This window comes from Hydra vulgaris, chromosome 08 (genome assembly GCF_038396675.1).
Source record: "Hydra vulgaris chromosome 08, alternate assembly HydraT2T_AEP".
Lineage (NCBI taxonomy): Eukaryota > Metazoa > Cnidaria > Hydrozoa > Anthoathecata > Hydridae > Hydra > Hydra vulgaris.
This window is the reverse complement of record NC_088927.1, coordinates 27,410,890-27,432,934: the sequence shown is the minus strand read 5'-3', so window position 1 is coordinate 27,432,934 and position 22,045 is coordinate 27,410,890. Positions and strand designations below refer to the sequence as shown.

The window sequence follows — 22,045 nt, the reverse complement described above, 5'->3', positions numbered from 1 at the left end:
CAACCAAGGAAGAAATCATTTATGTGTTTAAACATTGATAATTATATTGTATGTATTGTGATTGTTTTTAAGAACGAAAAAGGAGAATTGATTTAATTTAAACAACTTAGTTGTACTGAGTTGTTTAAATTAAATAATACTTGTTGTTATTATGGAGATTATATATATATATTTTTTTTCTTATTTTGGTAAAACTTTATTTTCATTTTTTTTAAGTCTTTAGAAAAATTTAAAAAAATATCTTGCTGGGTTTAGAATTTTTTTTTACGACAAAAAGATTAAAAGACCAGTTTGTTTGTTTTTTCTCGAGAAAAAGACCAGCCGTGGTGTTGTGTGTATAGTTCTCGCATCAGAATTGGAGGTCTGTAGTCCGTGGTGTAAAAAATACTTGCTAAAATGTTATCTAGAATATTAAAAACAACTTTCAGTATAAAGACAAAAAATTATTTCTTAAAAGTAGTTATCGACCGAATCTGAAATTTCAGCCGAAATCGAAAGTACCGAAATTTCGGTTCAGTGAAGCCGTAGCGAAAACCGAAATTTCGGCCGAAGTTTAGAAAAGAATGTTAAAAATCCCTGAACCTTTTATGATCAAAATAAACTATTTTACATGAGCAAAAAAAAACTATTGCTTTTATGAGCAAAAAAACTATTTTACATATATCTAAGCAATCACCATGTAACATAATTGATAAAAACTATAATATGTCAAGACATTTCAACAACTAAAGTTAATAATTGAAATATTTTCTCGGCAGAATAAAATTTCTCCATGTTTTCTGGCAAAAGTCTGTTTCTTTCATTTGAAAGAATGTCTCCAGCAGTTGAAAACAACCTTTCAACTTCGGTAGATGTTGGAGAAGGTGTAAGGAATCTCTTTGCTACTTTTGCCAAACCAAACTTTGCTTTTAATGTTGTTTTCTCTTCATATTCTTTCCAAAAATTTAAACAGCATGAAGATGTTGGGCTTTTTAAGTACTCATTTAAAACTTCCTTTGCCAATTTGGAAGTTGGATTTTTGAAACTTGTACTTTGTGACTGTGCAATGATATTTTGCATCATTGAAGAAAACCCAGTGTTCTTAATAGACGTAGTTTTCATTACAGAAATAGTTTCATTTTGACTCTGTCTGAAATTGGAACTGTCTGATTCCAAAAAACTTGTTTTTTAGCAGCTTAAAAGGCTTCTTGGGATCTAAAGAAGTGGTGCTTGAATCTGGGATCAAGAAGTGTTGCTATTGCAAAATGATCAATCGTTTCTAAGTCAAAAAAACGTACCTCCATTGCTTTCTTTAAACCATTTTTCATGCCCATTACTTCTTCGTCATCAGAGGGAACTTCAAATGACTTCAGAATAGTTGTCATAATTGGAATTCACGCACTGATGCAAGCATCTTTTCCAGAGAGCAATTTGGTGGCTTCTTCTAAAATTGCTAAGATGTTTACCAGCTTTTCACACAGGTTCCAATCCTGTACAGTGAACTCAATGCCGCTGGAAGTACGGATTAGCAGTGTGGTAGTAATTACAGATTTCAAGTACAGAATTCTTTCAAGCCTGTTTTAAGTTAAATTCCAGCGTGTTGGGACATCATTTTTGAGCCCGAGCGTGTCAAAATTGTTCATTTGAACCTCTTGTTGTTTGTAAAGCTCAGCAAAGAAGGAGTTTTAAAAAGAAGCATAAGTGCAAAGTTTTCAACATTTTTTTATCACACTTGCAGCACTCTGGAGTGAAAAAAGTTCTTTTTTAATCACAAGTTGAAGTGAATGATTAAGGGTGGGATGCAAGAAACGAACTTGAGTCAAGTTCGACTTGAACTTTACTTTGTAACCAATAGCGGCTGAGTATTTTTTTAGGGGAAAACCCATACTCTGCCGCTATTGGTTACAATGTAAAGTTCAAGTCGAACTTGACTCAAGTTTGCTTCTTGCATTCCACCCTTAGACACCCAGCAGACTTGTAAACACAATGTGGATCTTTGAAAGGTGCTTTTATATTTGCAGCATTGTCTCTTAAGCAGACTGTGATCTTGTCCTTCAGCTCCAACTCTTTCACAACATTCTCAAGTCTTTGAAAAATGTTTGAAGCAGTATGTTTTTCATCAAATTTGGAATATGACAGGCAGAATTTGATCCGCTCCCATTTTTCTGAAATGAAGTTTGCCACCATGCCTAAGTACTCATGATAAAAGGATGACCAAGCATCCAGAGAGATGGAAACATTTTCAGCATTTTTTTCGTTAAGCATAACTTTCGTTGCAAGCTTAATCTTTTCATAGGCTGGATTGAGCATGCTACGTTAGTATTTCTCACTTCCAATTTCAAAAAGTGGTGTAAAAACTGCATGATGGAGTAAAAACTCCGGATTATTTACAATTGATCAAGGCTGTAAGTCAAGGATAATCATTTCGAATATAGATCTATAAAACTTCAGACCTTCTTTGGAGTTTGAATCAATTTTTGAGATAACATCAACCCAGTCAGGCATTGTAAATTGCAACATTCCAGTCCATTTGATTCCACAAATAGCTTTTCTTTCGATTATTTTCCATTTTAAAATTTAGCACTGAGAAACTTTTGATGAAATTATTGGTTTTGGTTGCTTCACTTAAATAATAATTCATTTAAAGAATGATTTGAGAATAGTAACTTATTATATTTCTACAATTGTCATAATTAAAAAATAATTTACTAACAAACGATTACAATTAGGAAATTGTCGTGATCCCACTCTAAATTAAAAAAAAGTTATCAAAAAAAGTTATTATTTTGAAAATGACGTTTCAAAGGGTTACTTTGGAAACGTTTTGTCTAAACGTAGTAACAACCTATATTAAATTGAATCAACACACAGATCTCCTGGTTTTTTACCATTGTCTTTGTTGCTTTTTATTCTAAAAGTTTATAATCGTTCAAGTTTTTGCATTATTTGCCATTTTTTGATCCACTGTGAAAAACAAACTGAGAATTAAAGGTAAATATTGTTCATTTGCATAACGAATATAGTTAACTAAATATTTTGATTTTGTTAACCAGCAAAATGGGGGTATAAATATACAATTGATAATCAATCATGAAGAAAATAATTTTTGATTGAAGCTAAAGTTGTTTTGTAAAAGATGCTTCACATGTCATTTTTTTGGATATAAAAAACCTGCTGCTAAAGAGCGAATTATATATCTCACAGTAATATAACTTATAAAGCTTAACTTGAATTTGATTTATTAGAAAACAAAGCGTATGGATCATTGGTCTATGTACCTCATCTTACCATTTTTTAATTACATCTTGAGATTATACTCTCACATTGATAACATAATATCAAATTGATATTTGCAGAAAAAAAAAAAAAAAAAAGGAAAATTTTTATTAGAAAATGCTGCTATGAAAGTTATTTTAAAATGGCTTGTAGTTGAAGGTTCTTTAAATTTCTTTGCAGGATGGTAAGTTGTCAAGTACAGCCTGCCAATACCTAAAAAATAAAAATAACAAATTACTACTGTCCTATCATACTATCATATATGTTCCATTTTCATTTGATTTGTAAATTCAATTTCATAAATCTACACACACTGTAATTTGCATAGTTTGTTGAACAGCCTAGCTTTAGATATGTTGTGGATTAAATAGCTAATTTTAAGCTTAATTTAATTTTAAACCAATAGAATAACTTGATCTTAAATCAACAAAAATCTAATTAATCCACAGCAATAATAATTAATATTTAATCCACAACAAAATATCTAATTTTGTTGTGGATTAAATAGCTAACCTTAAACTTAACTTAATCTTATAGAATGATTTACACTTAAACCTATGTATAAACTTAGTTCAAACCAATAGAACTACTATAAGCATCGACACCATAAAATATTCAAAATAAATAAAAAGCATATCATTAAGAAAGGTGACATCTTATTGATATTTTTATAACAGGTCATACTTATCAAAACTAATAGAAATAAATTCATTTTGTATTTTGAATATCTTTTTTATGACGGCAATATGAAAATATCATGAAATGATATAAATAAAATCCAAGTCTAAAAAAATATATGAACTATTATGAATAAAATATTTTCTGAATTCGAGATATAATGCCAAATGATTTTCAGAATCATCGTCATGAGCAAAAAATTTGCTGCTTAGCACAAACTTTTTAATAAAAAGCCATACGACTGAGCAGTTTTGCAAGCCACAACGCTTGCAGTACCAGTTTTGCAAGTCATTACATCTGTGATAACTATTTTGAAATTCACAATACTTGCTTGGATCATGGCTTTACTTAGATAACCTTAACCAAGCATCATGGTTTTAATAATCTGATACCTTGTATCAGGTTATTAGACCCCGCAACTCAATCTTTAGAGTCTAAAGCCACACAGGAATACAATCCCGTAAACTACAACTTAAATCAACATAATTTTCACAAGGCCCACCCATACAAACAATCATCACAATATAATTATAAGAATACAAGCCCTTAAAACTCAACTAAAATTTACATAAGTTACACGAGAATCACTCATATAGATGATCACCCCTATATAATTTCATGAAGGGTGCACTAAACTTCACACCCCGTAACCCAACTTTTTGGAATACCAATTGCGAGTAAAATGAATTCTTCCACTAAAGCAATATGAATTATAAAATATAAACGGGGTGTAAAACTAATATGTATACTAAAAAGGTATTAATTATAAACTATGGGTAAAACGAATATTTCCACTAAAACGGTGTTTATTATAAAATATAAACTGGGGATAAGACCAAACAACCTATAATAACAGCAGAAAATATGTAATAGCATTGAACGATAAAGGCGTAAAGAATAAAAGGCGACAAAGTAATAAAAAACAGAATAAGCAAGACAAAGAAAAATAAAATACGGGAAAAAGAAGTAAAATAGAACCTAAATGAACAGATGAGTCGAGACAAATAAATAGGAAAGATTACGAGCAAAAAGAACACAATAACATCAAAACTAAATTAGACGGAAAGTCAAAGTGTTTACGAATATACAGATTCATAAAAATAAAGACATTAAATGACATAAAACATTAACATTTAGAACACTACAAACACAAAGCATAATAATTTACACAAACTTGCAGAACGCTGAAATAAGACTTACTTAAATCTAACTTAAACAATATTCACTTAATTCTAAGTTAATCACAAAAAAATGCTCCCCTTTTAAACACCACCTCTCAATACTGGACACCTGCCCAAATATTATAGTTTATTTAGCACTCCCTTGCACTTATATAGTACATTTCTTCCTTCTCTTAAGACTATTACGGCCTGATGGTTTTATATAAGTAGTGGAATTTTAATAGCTTCTACTGCGAAACAATAGCAGACAGGGTGTTATAACACTAAGTAAAAATTGAAAGTGTGCTTTTCTAACCGCTTTGCTAAAAACAAGTAGAGAGTAGCAGTTGTTCCACAAAAATTTGCTTCAATGGCCGAAACAGAAATAATTTCATATATATGTGCTTTTATATTTGTGTTAAATACTGAGGATTCATTTAAATTAGTCTGAGTACTCAGACTAATTTATAAAAAAGACATAAAAGTATAAAATTACAAATGAATAAACATTTCAATTCGTGTTATTGGTGAATTACATTTTAATTTTTTAAGTCATGGTATGAGAAATGATGTAACTCTGGTACTGATTTTGATACTCGTTTTTGAACATTTTCTAAAACATTTATGTATTATCTTTTTCATGATGAGGACTCCATACCGGTACTGCGAATTCTAAATGCAAACAAATATAACTGCAATACAGCAACTTTACTGTTTCAATATCTTTATACTTAAATGACTTGGATATAAGACCAAATTTGTAGTTTGCAATAGATGATGCAATTTTGCATCTTCCAGTTTATTGCCCATTCTTTAAATGAATCAATGTCATTTTACAAAACTGTTGGATCAGTTTCATTGTTAGTTTTAGCTATTACTTTTCTATCATCTTTATATGACATTATTTGATTTACAAGTTGACAGATCCTTGTGGCATATCCTTGTCCATGATGATACTCCTTCTCCTCAAACAACCGTTTGCTTTCAATCAGTTAAAAATAACTTTATCCTTCAATAACATAAATGTAATACTTTAATAACATAGATGTAAACCATATGTCTCAGGATTTGAAAAATTATTAAACTAATTATATTCAATTAATGTATCAGTTGGTTCCATACTATACACTCTAAGGTTCCATATTATACACTCTTGCGTTTTTAAACAACGGCATTATGTCAGCTGCCTTCGAATTAGGTTCTTTACCTTTATGTATTGATTTTTAAATAACAAAACTATTAAGAAAAATTACCTGTAATTGAATTGTAATATGATCTGTGAAACTTATTTTCAATTAATCTATTAACTTTTTTAATAATATTTATAATTGTATCATTAGTAAGTACTAAGCACTAGCGTTACCGCAATGCGATTATGAGGTAAATTTCGATCAATGATATTATATATACTAGATGTCTAACTTCAATTCGAAAATTGTAAAAAAATAATTTTTGTTAATTTATGTTATCTAAATTCATTTCTGATTAGAAAGGGATTAAGGTTTTGAATGGAAAAGTGAAACATCAGTCGCTTTTGAAGCATTTTTGTAAATTATAATACTTTTTAATAAACCTAGGCTCATAAAAAAACTTTTCTAATTATTAAAACGTGTTTTTGAATTATCTTTCATTTATTAGAAACTTTGATGCTGTCAACTAACATTTTTTTAACTTATATACCACACATCGACTTCACCTTTTGCCCGCTTTTCAAATGGCGGACTATATTTATAAACAAAAAAAAGCGGCTTCATTTTTCGTCCGATAAAATCCCACAAATTAGACATCTAAAGTGGAGAAAATAGAATTGAAAATAGAAATTGGCCTCTCCATGTACTGATCCAATATTTTGTAAATCTGTAAGCAAGTTTGTGCGGTGCATCTTTTGCATCCACACGCATATAACTATTGTTACAAACAACAACTTTTTAGATTAAAATATAGCATAATTAAATTGCGGTACATTTGATAAAACCATAAAACGTATAATACTTAATATTTGCGGTAACAAATAGAATTAGCCTCATCAATCATTATTTTCAGTTTACTTGTATATTTTGATCTGGTGATACGCATTTGTGACTTGGTTTTTTATTATTATTTATAAGTTAAACAAAGACTTTGAAATCAGTGTCATAAAGTTTTTAACATTTGGTTTTTTGATACCATAATTTGACGAGTGAATGGGACGTGGTAAGAGTTTAACAAATGAAGAATTAGCAGTAATCAAAGCATACAAAGATACAAGCTTATCTAACCAGGAAATTGCAAAGAAAATTAAAAGATCTCCGAAAGTGGTTAATAATTGCTTCAAGATTGGCGTTAATTATGGAGCTTATAAAGAAAGTGGTAGCAAACGTAAAATTGATAATCGTACTAAACGAGTTATGGTACGTCTGCTTAGCACAAATTTGAGATGCATTCATGTGCTGCTGCTCAGCACATGACTGCATCTCAAGTTTGTCTTGATTTACAATTACCTGCATCTGCTCAACGCGTGAGACAAATCTTACATAAATATCCAAAAACAGTTTTGAAAAAGCGTAAACCAAAACCAAAACTTACTGCTCGTCATAAATAAGTTAGATTACAATTTGCAAAAGAACACATGTCTCCGCAGGAAGAATGGCATCAAGTTCTCTTCAGTGGTGAAAAAAAGTTCAATCTAGATAGTCCTGATGTCTATCAATATTACTGACACGATCTTTGAAAAGAGAATGAAACTCGGATGAGTCATAACTTTGTTCGTGGAATTATTATAATTTTGGGGGCTTTTTCCTTTTCTGGAAAACTTCCACTGGCATGAATTTCAACAAAAATGAATTCACAGGACTACATTGACTTATTAGAAATAAGTTTGCTTGAACATAGTGAGGAATTGATGGGTAAAAATTTCACTTTTTAACAAGATAATGATGCTATCCATAACTCAATTAAAAATCTATGGGGAATACTTTCTAGAAAGATTTATGAAAATGGTAAGCAATTTGAATCCACCTTGGAGCTGAAAACTCGTATCAGAGAAGCTAGGAATGAAATATATACAGAAACTATCCAAAATCTTGTGACTAGTATGTCAAGTTGCATATTTGAAGTCATTAAAAATTGAGGAAGCAATAATAAATATTAAATGAGCGTAAAAACAAAACAATCTCTGTATTTTCTTGTATATAACGTAAATGAGGCTAATTCTATTTTCTCCACAAATTGAATACTTTTAATTTTTTTTCCATTTGTAATTATTTAAACCTACCAATTTATATACATTTTTTAGTTGAAGTAGAAGATAATAATAAATAAAGTAGATTTAATTATTGTTTCACTGACATTTTTGTTAAACTAGAACGAAAAATAAAGGCGAGGCTAATTCTATTTTCTCCACTGTAGTTTATATCATTGAAATCAATGATATATCATTGATTTCAATTGCGGTTTTTAAATAAAGATTCACGCACGATTTGTCGCGATTGCTCATTGTTAGGTAATTATTACTAATATTTGCAATTTATCTATAGTTGACATTTTTCTATAGTTGAATTCCAAATTGATGATCCCAAATGCGAAAAAGACTCTAGACCGTATTTCATAATTTTTATATTGCTATATGCAAATTTATCCGATCTTAGAAAAATGTTGCAAAAACAAAAAATTTCTTCCATCGATTTAGGGGCAAGCCCCAATTTAACTTTGTAGATTTCCGTTACCAATACATGTAAATTCTTGTGGTGTATAGTTTTCTAACCATTTTTTATAAGTAGTTCTTCAAAAGGAGATTGATAATCTTAATATGCAATTCAAAGGGCTCTTTCGTGTATTTTGTTAATACGATTGTTAAGTTTTCTGCTATGAAACAACCAAACTAATGGGCAATAAAAAAATATGAGATGTAATAAAGCGTTAAGCATAAGCTTTCTTTAATTGAAAGACATAAAAGAAGCGAGTCTGGAGAATGCTTTCTACAGTATTCAATGGTTGAAAAACTAATGTGCAAGTTATGGTTATTAACAATTAAAATAGGATCAGCAACGGTTGGTTTTGTGTGATATACAATGCGTTTTAGATATATTCTACAAAAATTTCTTGCGTCATCCAACCAGATTTATGGGGCAAATCCAACAGAATCATGAGGAGAATTGTCAAAAAAATTGAGCCGTTTTTTTTTTGTGGAAATATATAAGCTGGGGGGTATAAGAATTCCAACAGCATTTATGCAGCAGACTATGGTTATCGTTTTTCCTCTTTCAGTAGACACAGCCTTGCCCATCGTAACCAGTCAAGACCAGCAATTTTTAACTTCCATTAATTTAATGGTTATTGTTTTTCCTCTTTAAGTAGACACAACCTTGCCCACTCATTTAATGCCTTTGATAGAAAATACTTTTGGTATTTTAAATGATACAGTTGGTGCCTCACTTTCGTCAGCATTAAAAATTCTTGAAGGTAATAATTTGTGCGTTTTCAAGAGGTCTCCAAGTAAATCAAAAAAATTGCAACATGTGGGGAGTTAAAATCTTGAATTCTACCTAAAGATGTCATTTCAGGAGTTCGCATTGATATTTTGTTGAGGCGTTTCAAAAATCCACTTCACCAGTCAAGGCCAGCAATTTTTCATTCCCGGTTAAAGTTATGTTGAACATTATTAAATTCTGCAAATTCAAATGCAAACTTTCTGAACTGCACTGATGTCATTCCAAAAAATCTTTTGCTCAGCTCAATTAAATAACCTGCAATTTATTTTTCCATGTCCACTGAGAATACTGGACAATACCTTCCATTGCTGATTGGAAACTGATCAGAAGACTTTTTAAGGTAACGTCTCAGTGTTGCTTCTAGAACTCCAAAATTTAAATCAGCTTAGTTTTTGCTGCAAGCATCGGAATTGTATGCTTCAACAGCTAGAGACATATTTTGCATTATCCAGTTTCCATTAGCACCTCTATTTGTAGTTCGGATATAGTTGCAAACCATTTTAATAACTACAAATAATATAACAGAATATATTGACGTAATCAATATACACAAACAACATGAAAATATAACATATTAAAAAATATAATACTTTCAAGCAAAAAATTATATATGTATATATATATATATATATATATATATATATATATATATATATATATATATATATATATATATATATATATATATATATATGTATATATATATAACACATTAAGTATAAAGTAAAGTTATTAACCCAAAATAACTATTGCAAACTACAAATAACGTAATCTATATGTTTATTTTGCAAAAAGATATTTGCAAAAATAAAAATATTTGCAACCTATTTGAACTTAATTTACTTTTAAATAACTTGATTAACTTTGATTACGATATTATTTTATAATAATATCGTGAAGTTATTTTATAATAATTTTACCTATTATTTTAAGTTAGAATTAACATTTTATTCAACAAAATTTAAATTAACGAAACAATATTCATATAGTTAATAGTAAAACATGTGTTGTGATGTCCAAGGCAAGATGATTTGTCAGTCATCTTGCCCGGTCATCTTGCCCAAGACTAATACAACCTTTAAAATGAATCAGAACTATACATAATCAAATTATCATAGCCTAATACTTTTTATATGGCTTTCAGATTAATCAAACTAAATGAAAATTTCTCGCTTACCTTTAGCTGGTGTTATAGCGATGAAAGAAATCAAATCAAACGAGGATAAAAAATTTTTCTCAACTTTGGAAAAACCTTTTCTATATTTAACTTGAGTCAAAAGTTTTGTATAAAAGATAACGGTAGGTTGTCATCTTGCCCCATTCGTAATCTTACCTGATGTTCCCCTAAATTAAAAACCTTTTTTTAACTTCTGCTGTAATTAAAAATTTCTTTCATACCTTTTGGTCAAAACAAAGTAAACAAAGCAGAAAAATGTTTTTTATATTTTCAATAAGTCATGCAAACGTTGTTTACCGTAATTAATGTTTTTTTAACATTGACCTAGAAATTAGGGCCCCATGGTCTGAATACTTGTAAGAAGGGTAGCAAAGGGGGCATTATTAGCGTTTAAAAAAACTCTGCCATTATAAAAGCAACTAAAATTTATCTGTAATTCAAAATGTTTTCAAAAATTAGATTAATTGTACAATATATCGTGGTTTCAAAAATGCAAACAGTTTCTTGTGAACATTTTTTTTAGTAAGTAAATTATTTCCGGGCGTGTTTGATAAGCAATATTAAACGTTAAACAGTAATATAGCTTGTCAAACCTGTCAAACAAATTAAATATAACCGGAATAAAACACGTAAAGCTGTTTTATATTCCATCTTTATTTGATTTCTTTTCAGCCGTTCAATTAAATTTATCGCGTATCATCTGTTTAGTTACTCCTAAAGATTAGTTTTATTTATAAATTTATATCACTATAAATTTTTTTGTAATTTATTCAAACTTGCAAATATTATTATTATTTTTTCATATAGGAACTTTATTCAGTTCTCTCCGTTATCGTAGATACAATCATGCTTATCGGAGAGATGTGAATACAAGCTCAAGTTATTATTTCATAATCTATATATATCATCATCAAAAATAGAAAATTTATAAATAGTTTCAAACATAAATTATATAATAAAAAGTGTGAGGCTTAATCAAAACTTTACCATAATATATCAATGTGTAAAATATATGGTTGTAACCCTCCAATTTAACTGTTAGCTATTTTGTCAACTATCAAAATTGACAAATATTATTATAATCTCAATAGCACCCTATGTATCTTGAAAATAAAAAACATATTTTAAAGGGCTTTTTGTTTTAAATATTTATAAACGCTTTATTTAAAAAATAGTTACTTTCAACGAACAACATTTTTATATAAATAAATGATAATTTTCGACAAATTGTATTACGTAACATTTTAATGCATGCCATACTTTGATGCTTTGACTTTTGAACAAATCCATTATATCAATATTGAAATCCATACCATTCTTTTATTTAAAGTAAATTAATAAATCTATCAAATTAAATTGCTATTGTTAAAGATCAATAAAATAAATATCAACTTTATCATTATATATATATATTTTTATTATTAAATGTCACAAGAAAACTGGTAAAAAGTTAGAATACCCATATTCCAAGTAAGGATACTTTTTTTTGCATTGAGTTTTTATTATTACATCATGTTTAATAAATTATGGTTTGATTTTTTTTTAAAGTTAAAATTATTTAATAAAAACATTTATTAATCTTGTTTTTTCTTTTTTTTACAAATGGAATGAAAGCCTTATCCAGGGTAAAGAATAAATAATTCCAAACCGTCATAGTCGTTGTCTTTTTTTTTAAATTAGCACTGAATAATTGTTCACTTACTGCTAATTTAATTACTGCTAATTAAATTAGCAGTAATTTAATTTTTTGTTAAGTATTAAAGCCTCAATTTAACTTCGAGTTTTTTTTTGTTGTGTTAGCTCGTAAATCTTGGAACTTAAGGATACTATTTGTACGTTTGCAACTTTTTTGATTCGAATGTATTCAAATCAGTCAGACACCTAATAATGTTTTAACTGATAATAGAATTCGTTACCGGAAAGCATCGAGTGATCTCTTTACAGTAAGTTTCATCTTCTTCTAAAATGCACAATTTTTTTTCGTCACTAGTTTAAGCAGGTTTTTAGTTTGTCCGATTGTATTCATTTCTCCATTAAGTAAACGTTTTGGTACTTTTTTTCTTTTGAAAAGTTATCAGAGCTTTCTTCTTTTTGCCATTAAACTTTGATTTTCCACCACTTTCCTGTTTTCCGTTTATCGTTTTGTTCTACTTTTAACGTTTTATGGCAACAGTCGATTTTCGAACTTTTTATGCTTATAAAATTATTAAATGTGAACGCGATAGAATTTTGTATTAAAATTTTAGAATGCCTTTACGATTTTCAGACTTTTTACTCACCATTATAAAAACTAATCTAATGTAAAAAAAACAACACTCATTCACAAAAAACTATTTATTTATGCCTTCTTTTGAAAAAAAAATGAAATTGAATGAGTGGCTTTAAAGAAAATTCGATTTAAAATTGTTTAAATATCACCGATCACAGTGAATTAATACAAATTTAAATACAAAAAATCGATTCTGCTACGATTTGTACAGCCAAATTTGCAGATAGTATTTGTATTTAGTATTTTGTTTTTTAGCAAAAATTTTTAAGCGTAATTTTATTAAAAGTTTGATTATTTTTTTACATATGAACTATTATATATAGTTATAAAAAACAATAGTTTAATGTACTTTTTTTTTTTTTTCCTACATAAATTTTTTTAACAGAAACACTTACTAAAGTAAGCAATAGCTTACTTTTGTAAGTATTTCTTTTAAAAAATTTATGTAATTTGTTGATATTAAGAAAGTTTTGAACGGTTGTTTAAAAATATTTCAGCAACATTAGTGGAAAACATTTTTTTTTAAGTAAAAGATTAAATCATTTGATATTACGTTTACAATACTTTTGAGATGGCTGATGTTTAATGTGATATTTAAGGAAGTTATTTTTGCATCCGTTGATTATTAGTGTATGCTTAATGAAAACAGCGAATATATATATATATATATATATATATATATATATATATATATATATATATATATATATATATATATATATATATATATATATATATATATATAACGTTACCTACTACCTCCTACGTTACCTACTTACCTCCATCCAACGTAATACTAAAATTGTCAATTATCTTAATGTAACATTAAACCTGATTAACAGTTCTTATCAACCATATTGTAAACCAAATAACCAATTTACGTATGTTCATTCTAATTCAAACCATCCTCCAAATATGATAAAAGAAATCCTTCGCACTATTGAGTTAAGATTATCAACTATGGGAGTAAATGAAACAATGTTTAATAATTCCATTCTTCCATATGAAGAGGCTTTACGTAACTTATGATACAATTCAAAATTCACCTACCAACCGCAAATATAAAAAAATTAAGAAAAACATCGCAAACGTAAAATTATATGGTACATTCCTCGTTTAGAAAAAATTTTGAAATTAAAATTGAAAATCGCTTCTTAGCTTTTGTTTCATCTACACTTTCCAGTAGGATACAGGCTTCATAAAATTTTTAACCGAAACTATATTAAAGTTAGCTATAGTTGCATGCATAATGTCAAGTCTTTAATAAATGCACATAACAACAAGATTTTTCAACGCGATGAAAATATAACATCAAAAAAATGCAACTGCAAAGACAAAAAAAAATTGTTCTTTAAATACCTATTGCCTTTCTAACAAATAAGGTTTATTTTGGTATAAGTGAAATTGCATTTAAATTACGATATGCCAACCATCTTAAATCTTTCTATGCACTATAAATCTTTCTAAAAAAATTTCTATGCACCCATATATAAAAATGACAATTCATTGAATTCAAATGAACTTTCCAAAGGAATATGGAAACTAAAGTCGAATAATATAAAATCTGTGATTACATGGAAGATAATGGTACGGTATAAGCCCTACAATCAAGCATCAAAAGTTAGTAAGCTTTGTCTCCGCAAGAAATTTCATATATTATCATACAGAGGAGAAAACTTACTTAATAAAAGATATGAAATAATATCAAAGTGCTGGCATTCAGAGAAACTCTTACTTTCCTTATTCGACACCAAAGACTAAAATCTTTGATATCTTTTTGTTTTGTATTGTTTTTGTAACGTCAGAACTCGTTCCACCGTAATTTTAATTTGTAACTTTTTTAAACGGTTTTTACGTGACAAATTATATACAATGGCTAACGATTGCCGATAGGCATAAAACACAAGTCAACAAAATGAAAAATAAGTCAGAAATCCTAAAATTCTAAAAAAAACAAAAATCCTAATTTTTTTTATTCATTTTTTATAATTTAATATATATATATATATATATATATATATATATATATATATATATATATATATATATATATATATATATATATATATATATATATATATATATATATATATATATATATATATATATATATATATATATATATATATATATATATATATATATATATATATATATATATATATAAAGTAACGGTCAAAGTTATAGCACAACCTCGTAAAATATGATTATCATGTAAAATTTTGTACGTATTAACCATATTGTTGAGAGGCGCTGTATTTTTGAAATGCGATTATATTAGTTGAAATGTGCACATAAAAATAAAAATTTTGTTCATTCTGAAATGAAAAAAATTTATATAATTTGAAGAAATTATCAATTTTACAAACATACAAAAAGTATAAGTCGAATTTATAGCACACTTACATTTGTACGTAATTTCGATAGTGTGTATGATTGAATGCATTGATATTGTGTTGTGTGACACATTGATGTTGTGTAATGTGACACATTGTGTTGTGTGACACATTGTTGTGCGTTTGTGTGATATTTGTATGGTATTATCCACAAGCGTCATTTAGCGTTAATTATTTAAAATAGCAAATCTCATTATTTTTAAATGTTTTTTCAATGATTTTAAAATTAAAACAAACTGCAAATGCAAATGCAATGGGTTGCAAAACAGTGAGCTCTGAGCAACGACAGCTTGTAAAAAACTTACTTTAAAAGCAAATTAATATTGCATATATTACTAGACGTGCTAAAACTTCCAGAAAGTTTGTCTATGATATTGCTTATAAAATTAAATTAGATTTACCATTGGATAAAATTAAATTGGATTTACCAACACAAAATAGATCAGTTTAAGGATGTCGTAGATGCACTAATTCTACAGAAGACCGCTATACAGTGACACTTGCTAAAGGAAGTTGTACTGATTCGAGTAGAAAAATTGCTATGGAGTTGGCTATGGAGTTGAATGCTGCAATAGAAAAAACCATTACTGCAAGAACAGTTTATTGTCATTTGCTAGAAAAAGGGTTGAAAAGTTATACGCAGAAACGACGTTGTTATCAAAATAAGGCTCTGAAAAGAAGAAACTCACTCGGTGTAAAAACTGTTAATTGGACTCGAAATCAATGGCATCATGTGGTATTTATAGACGAATCACATTTTGAAGTCATAAATAGAAAGTATCGTAAGTTTGCAAGTTGTTTTCCAAACGAAAAAGATTTATCATTTAGTTTTACAACAAGATCGCCAGGTGGTGTTGAACTATTTCTGTATGGGGATGTTTTTCTGCAAATGGAATAGGTTTATTGAAGTTTTACGAATGTCGTTTGAATGCATCTCATTATTTAGAAGTTATTGCTGAATTACCTGACTATATGGACACTCTTTTTGATTCTGAACCTGAAGATTATTATTTTATGCAGTGTGCCGTATCACAAAGCAAAAAAACTCTTGAATGGTTTGCAACAAAGAATATTTAGCTCCGAGAATGACTACCCACTTCACCAGATGCAAACCCGATCGAAAATCTTTGGTCGATTATTGACAAAAAAAACTCGAAAATTACAACATAAGCAACACAAATGACTTAAAGGATGCAATTCAAAGCATTTAGGATAAGACTTTAACTTATCTTTGCATTAAATCGGTAAATTCTGTTCCAGATTTTATTTCTCGAATTTTTCGAGCTAAAGGATCCAACATTTCTTCAAATTAAATCAAATTCTAATGTTTTTTTTTTAATCTAAAATAACTACTATGTGCTATAATTTTGACATGCTTATTTTTCTTTAATATTCTTAAGTGAACTTTAAAACAAGTTAACTTTAAATGTATTTTCAATTTCCATTTTACGTTTGTGCTATAATTTGGACCAGTACTTGTATATATGTATATATATATATATATATATACATATATATATATACATATATATATATACATATATATATATATACATATATATATATACATATATATATACATATATATATATATATATACATATATATATATATATACATATATATACATATATATATATATATATACATATATATATATATATATATATATATATATATATATATATATATATATATATATATATATATATATATATATATATATATATATATATATATATAGATAGATAGATAGATAGATAGATAGATAGATAGATAGATAGATAGAGAGAGAGAGAGAGAGAGAGAGAGAGAGTAGGGTTTCCGAAAAACCGCATTTATAAAAAACCGCGGTTTCGGTTTCAATTTTAAAAAAAAGCCGCGGTTAACCGTGGTTTTCGGTTTTTCTTGTTAAATAATAAAACTTATGTAAGTTTATCTTGCATTGTTTATTTGAAAAGTTATTTAAACAAAGTTTTCTTACATTATGTTTATATTTCGAAATAAAACTTATAACGATTTAATTTTATTGCAAAAAAATTTTAAGAAAACTAAAAATTTTAATGATTCATCAGATAATCGTGATCTGATTTTTGTGCAGAAACTAGTGCAGTTCGAAAAAGTGCGTTCGACATCTGTTGATATGGGTTTTATAGAGAGAACTGCACTGTAAATTTTTTCAAGATTTTCTGTTCTTTTGCATGTATTTTGGTACTACAAAAGCTTGTTTAAGTCATTTGAATTGATCAGTAGATTTGGGCAAGTGTGTAATGCTATCTTTATAGAGAAGTGCGTTTAATTCATACTTAAAAAAAACAGGTGAACTTTCTGATGTTGTACATGATGCTTCAGCAAGTTGAATCAGTTCCTCATCATTAAAGGTAAATCCAAAAAGGCTGAACGCAAGTTTTCCAGCAAAGTTTAAAGTATTTTTTAATAGAACAACTGAAGGATCTTTTAGGCACCTTAACAAATGCATAACATTTCCGTTAATTGTTTCATCACGCGCTTTTTTTAATTTGAAAGCAATAAAGATGCAACTTCTGTATTCATAACAAATAGTTTTGCAAGCATGAATTCATGAACAGTACCTGCTGTCGATAACGTTGCATCTTCTCTACTAAAGAAATCCGTTGATAGTTTTGCTGGCTCTAAAGCGACATGTAATGAAGCTAATGACTCAAGATCTCGCTTGTTGCATCAAGAAAAAATAACATTCGCTTTCATGCAGGTTGACACCAATATACCGCCTGAGCCTCAGACGGTATTCATCATGCGTTAAGCTTAATTTAAGTACCATTTGAATTTATTCGATAACTTCTTGTTTCATCACTTCCTTTATATTACAAAAATCTTGATGGGTTAAATTAATCACATTTGTTTGACTTTTTGGAAGAGGATTTCCTCTTTGTTGAATCGATGAGCAAATAAATTTGCTGTTAGTAATTGTATTAATCGAAATACCATCTGTAGCTAGGTAGCTACAACTTCTTTAAGGCTCTTTTTTAGTATATAACTGTCTATGGTTTCAATTTTTTTTTTTGTCTGGTATTTGAGCTGCTCTTTGATTCTCCAGTCGAAAGACTATTAATAGTAACTCCATTACGCATAATATGATTCCGCAAAGTAGTTGTGGATCTACTATCGTATATATTTTATTATATACCACTACGTAATATTTCGTTGAACCAAAATGTACACAAAAAATATCCGTTTGTTTTATTAAGGAATAAAAATCTTTAATAAAAAGAACAGGCCATCCTATTTGAGTATTTGAATACTTTTTATTCGAATGTATTTGCGTGTTTTATTCGATATTCGAACATTTTTATTGGAATACTTGAATTATTTTGAAAATGAAAAGACACGTTAAGCTTACCAGAAAAATACATTCTAAATAATAAAATTGCATTTACAAAAAACCGTGTATAATAAACTTTCAAAAGACATTATACAAAAAAACCCGCCAAAACCGTTTTCGAAAGCCGACGATTTTCATTTATATCGGTTTTGACAAAAAAACCACGGTTTTCGGTTATGGGTTAAAACCAATTGGAAACCTAGATAGATAGATAGGTAGATAGATAGATAGATAGATAGATAGATATAGATATTTATACATATATAGGGCTGCTAGTTTGAACATGTTCAAGTTCGAACGTTCGAACTTTACATAAAAATGTCAACGTTTAAGTTCGAACTTTTTTCTCCTAATAGTTCGAACTTTTAAATTTTAAAAAATGATATGTCTTTTCATTAAATTTTGTAAAACAAGCTGAAATATAAGTAAAAATTATAAACTTGAATATTTTTGCTTTTTTTTGTTTTGTGTTTGTCTGGAAACTCTAAAAGTATAATTAAAATTACATCCCCTGTAACGCCATCGCATTTAAGGTAGGATCGGTTTTTTCCTATTAAAATGTAGTTAAACAGTGGCTGGCACTTTTTCACAATTTGACCACTGTTTATTTACGTTTGAAATTAAAATTATAAAGAGTTTTAAGTTCAAACAAATATGGCTTGCAGCGTTAGCACATCTTGAAGATCTGAAGTTTAGGAGTATTTTCATTTTTTTCAAAAAGCTGCAACGAGCAAAATGTGCCTCAACACGCTTTATTACAAGACACTTAAGAATACAGAATACAGGTTACAACACAAAATAGAGGTTTTCAAATTTAATAACATCAATAAAATTAAGTTAAAAAAATAATAATTTCGTACATAAAAATGATATATTTGTTAAATGTTGTTTTAAGTCAAGGTAATTAGTTTGAGAGCAAAATAAAAAGAAACAATATAGATAATTTTGCAAACTAATCTTATTCTAAAATTATTCCAGCTTAGAGAGATAGACTCGATATTAATAAAAAGCCAAAAATAACGATAACGATATTAGAAATTATAACAAAGAATTGACTCTAGCTAAAGAACTAAAAATGTTTTATTAAAATATATGATTTTCAAATGGCATGATCTCGTGAAAGGGCTCTCTAGCCTTGGAATGTTTTCGCATAGAAAAAGAAACTGGTTGCAGGATGATACCTTAAATTTACTTTTTGTAAACAAATAAAAAGTCTTTATAAATAAATCAACAGTTTTGCGTTTTACTTGTAACCTTTTGTTTTCAATTTTAAATAAATAAAAACTATTTAAAAAAGTTCGAACAAGTTCGAGTTCGAACTTTTTAAAAAAAGTTCAAATTGGCAACCCTAAACATATATTTACATACATACATACATACATACATACAAACATACATACATACATACATACATACATACATACATACATACATACATACATACATACATACATACATACATACATACATACATACATACATAAATACATACATACATAAATACATACATACATACATACATACATACATACATACATACATACATACATACATACATACATACATACATACATACATACATACATACATACATACATACATACATACATACATACATACATACATACATACATACATACATACATACATACATACATACATACATACATACATACATACATACATACATACATACATACATACATACATACATACATACATACATACATACATACATACATACATACAATACATAAAAAATGTGTCGTTTAATCAATATTTATCTTAGGCAGCAAAGAAAAATGATGAAAAGAATATTCAAGATATTGTCAATATTTCTATTATGTTCTTCAGTTGTACTACCTCTTTTGTGTCCGAACGCATTCTTAGACCCATCATTTGTAGAAAAAGTTTACCCAGATAATACTTGCACCCGTAAAAATACCGTAGAAGATTTTGCATCTGCTCTTTCTCTAAAAACTCAACTAGAAAAGAATCCGTTGGTTTGTTCAGGTGACTAGATTTAATTTAATATAAATAACTTCATTTGTCATTATCTGTTTAATGTTACTCGATGTTAAAACATATAACGTTAACCTTAGAAGTTATAATGCTATACCGTTACCTTTTAATATTTTCAAAAAGTATATTAGTTTTATTTACATGTTAGCAACGTCACATATTGTTTTTTCTGATCCTTTGGACGTAGAATTACCTACACTGTCGCCCACAAAGTTGTCGACACAGTTGCCTAACAAATTGCCAACACTTTCTCGAAAGAAAAGAGAAGTTAAATCTTGGAAAAATCCGCAAAATCTTCCAGCAGGATCTCAAATCGCGTATTGTTCTAACTTTCAGAAATGCTGCAATCCAAAAAAATCTTTAAACGATGCTGGTACTCATTATAATTTATGCAGAGAATGCGTTCATTTGGTTATACTTCCAGCAAGGTACTTTAAGCTTACTTTGATTTGTTTACTCAAAAAATTATTTTACAATTTACAACTTTATAATGTTGAATGATTATATAGTTTTAATAGTCAAAATATTTTTATATTTGAATATTATTGATTTGTTTATATATTTATTATGGGAACAAGCATAAAACAGGTTTTATATTGTTTAAATATTCCAAAAAATCTATTTTACAAAAAATGTTTTGTACATATATCTATGTAATGAAATTTGATTAGAAGAAATGCTTACAAAAACAAATTAAAAACGTTTGGCTGACTGTGATTTTGTAATGGAACTTTATAGTTTTATCTAGTGTTGTTATTAAATTCGACTAAATCGACTAAAATTCGACTAGTTGAAAAACGAAATAAGTCGACTTTGAAAAATCGAAGAATCGATTTAATCGACTATGGACTACTTACTAATCGACTAAAATTCGAGTTAGTCAAATAAAAATCTTAAAATTTTTATATCTTTTTATTCGACTTAAGATTTCCATCTTTAATTTTTGTTTGTTCATTTAATAACTATAGTATGTACTATTTGTGGAAAGTCGGGTAGCCTCGGACGGCGGGTAACTCCTGACACTTGATGTACAGCTTAAACTAAAGAAGCTATGTTATTTTAAATACTATAAAAATATTATTTGAGTGAAAATATGGCAAAATATGCAAAATATGTATCACAATGTGCTGAAGCGATTAGCTGGGAGTGCAAGATATTTTTTCCCACCATCAGAAGGGCAATGTGTCATATTTGATCCACATTAATACATCTAATTTTATGTAAACTAATAACTTTTTATTGATTAAAAATACATTTT

At 28.1% G+C, this 22,045-nt stretch overlaps 1 protein-coding gene across 1 annotated transcript in view; it reads left to right on the top strand.

The window, feature by feature from the left end:
• Positions 1-12,075: 12,075 nt before the first annotated feature.
• The window catches only part of LOC136083716 (uncharacterized), a 29,625-nt gene continuing 19,655 nt past the window's right edge, over positions 12,076-22,045 (top strand). Inside the window, exons 1-3 of the mRNA XM_065803348.1 lie at positions 12,076-12,209; positions 20,555-20,778; positions 20,936-21,215. Coding sequence (XP_065659420.1) covers positions 20,568-20,778; positions 20,936-21,215 — 491 coding nt within the window. The 5' untranslated portion in view covers positions 12,076-12,209; positions 20,555-20,567. The remainder of the gene's footprint in view (positions 12,210-20,554; positions 20,779-20,935; positions 21,216-22,045) is intronic.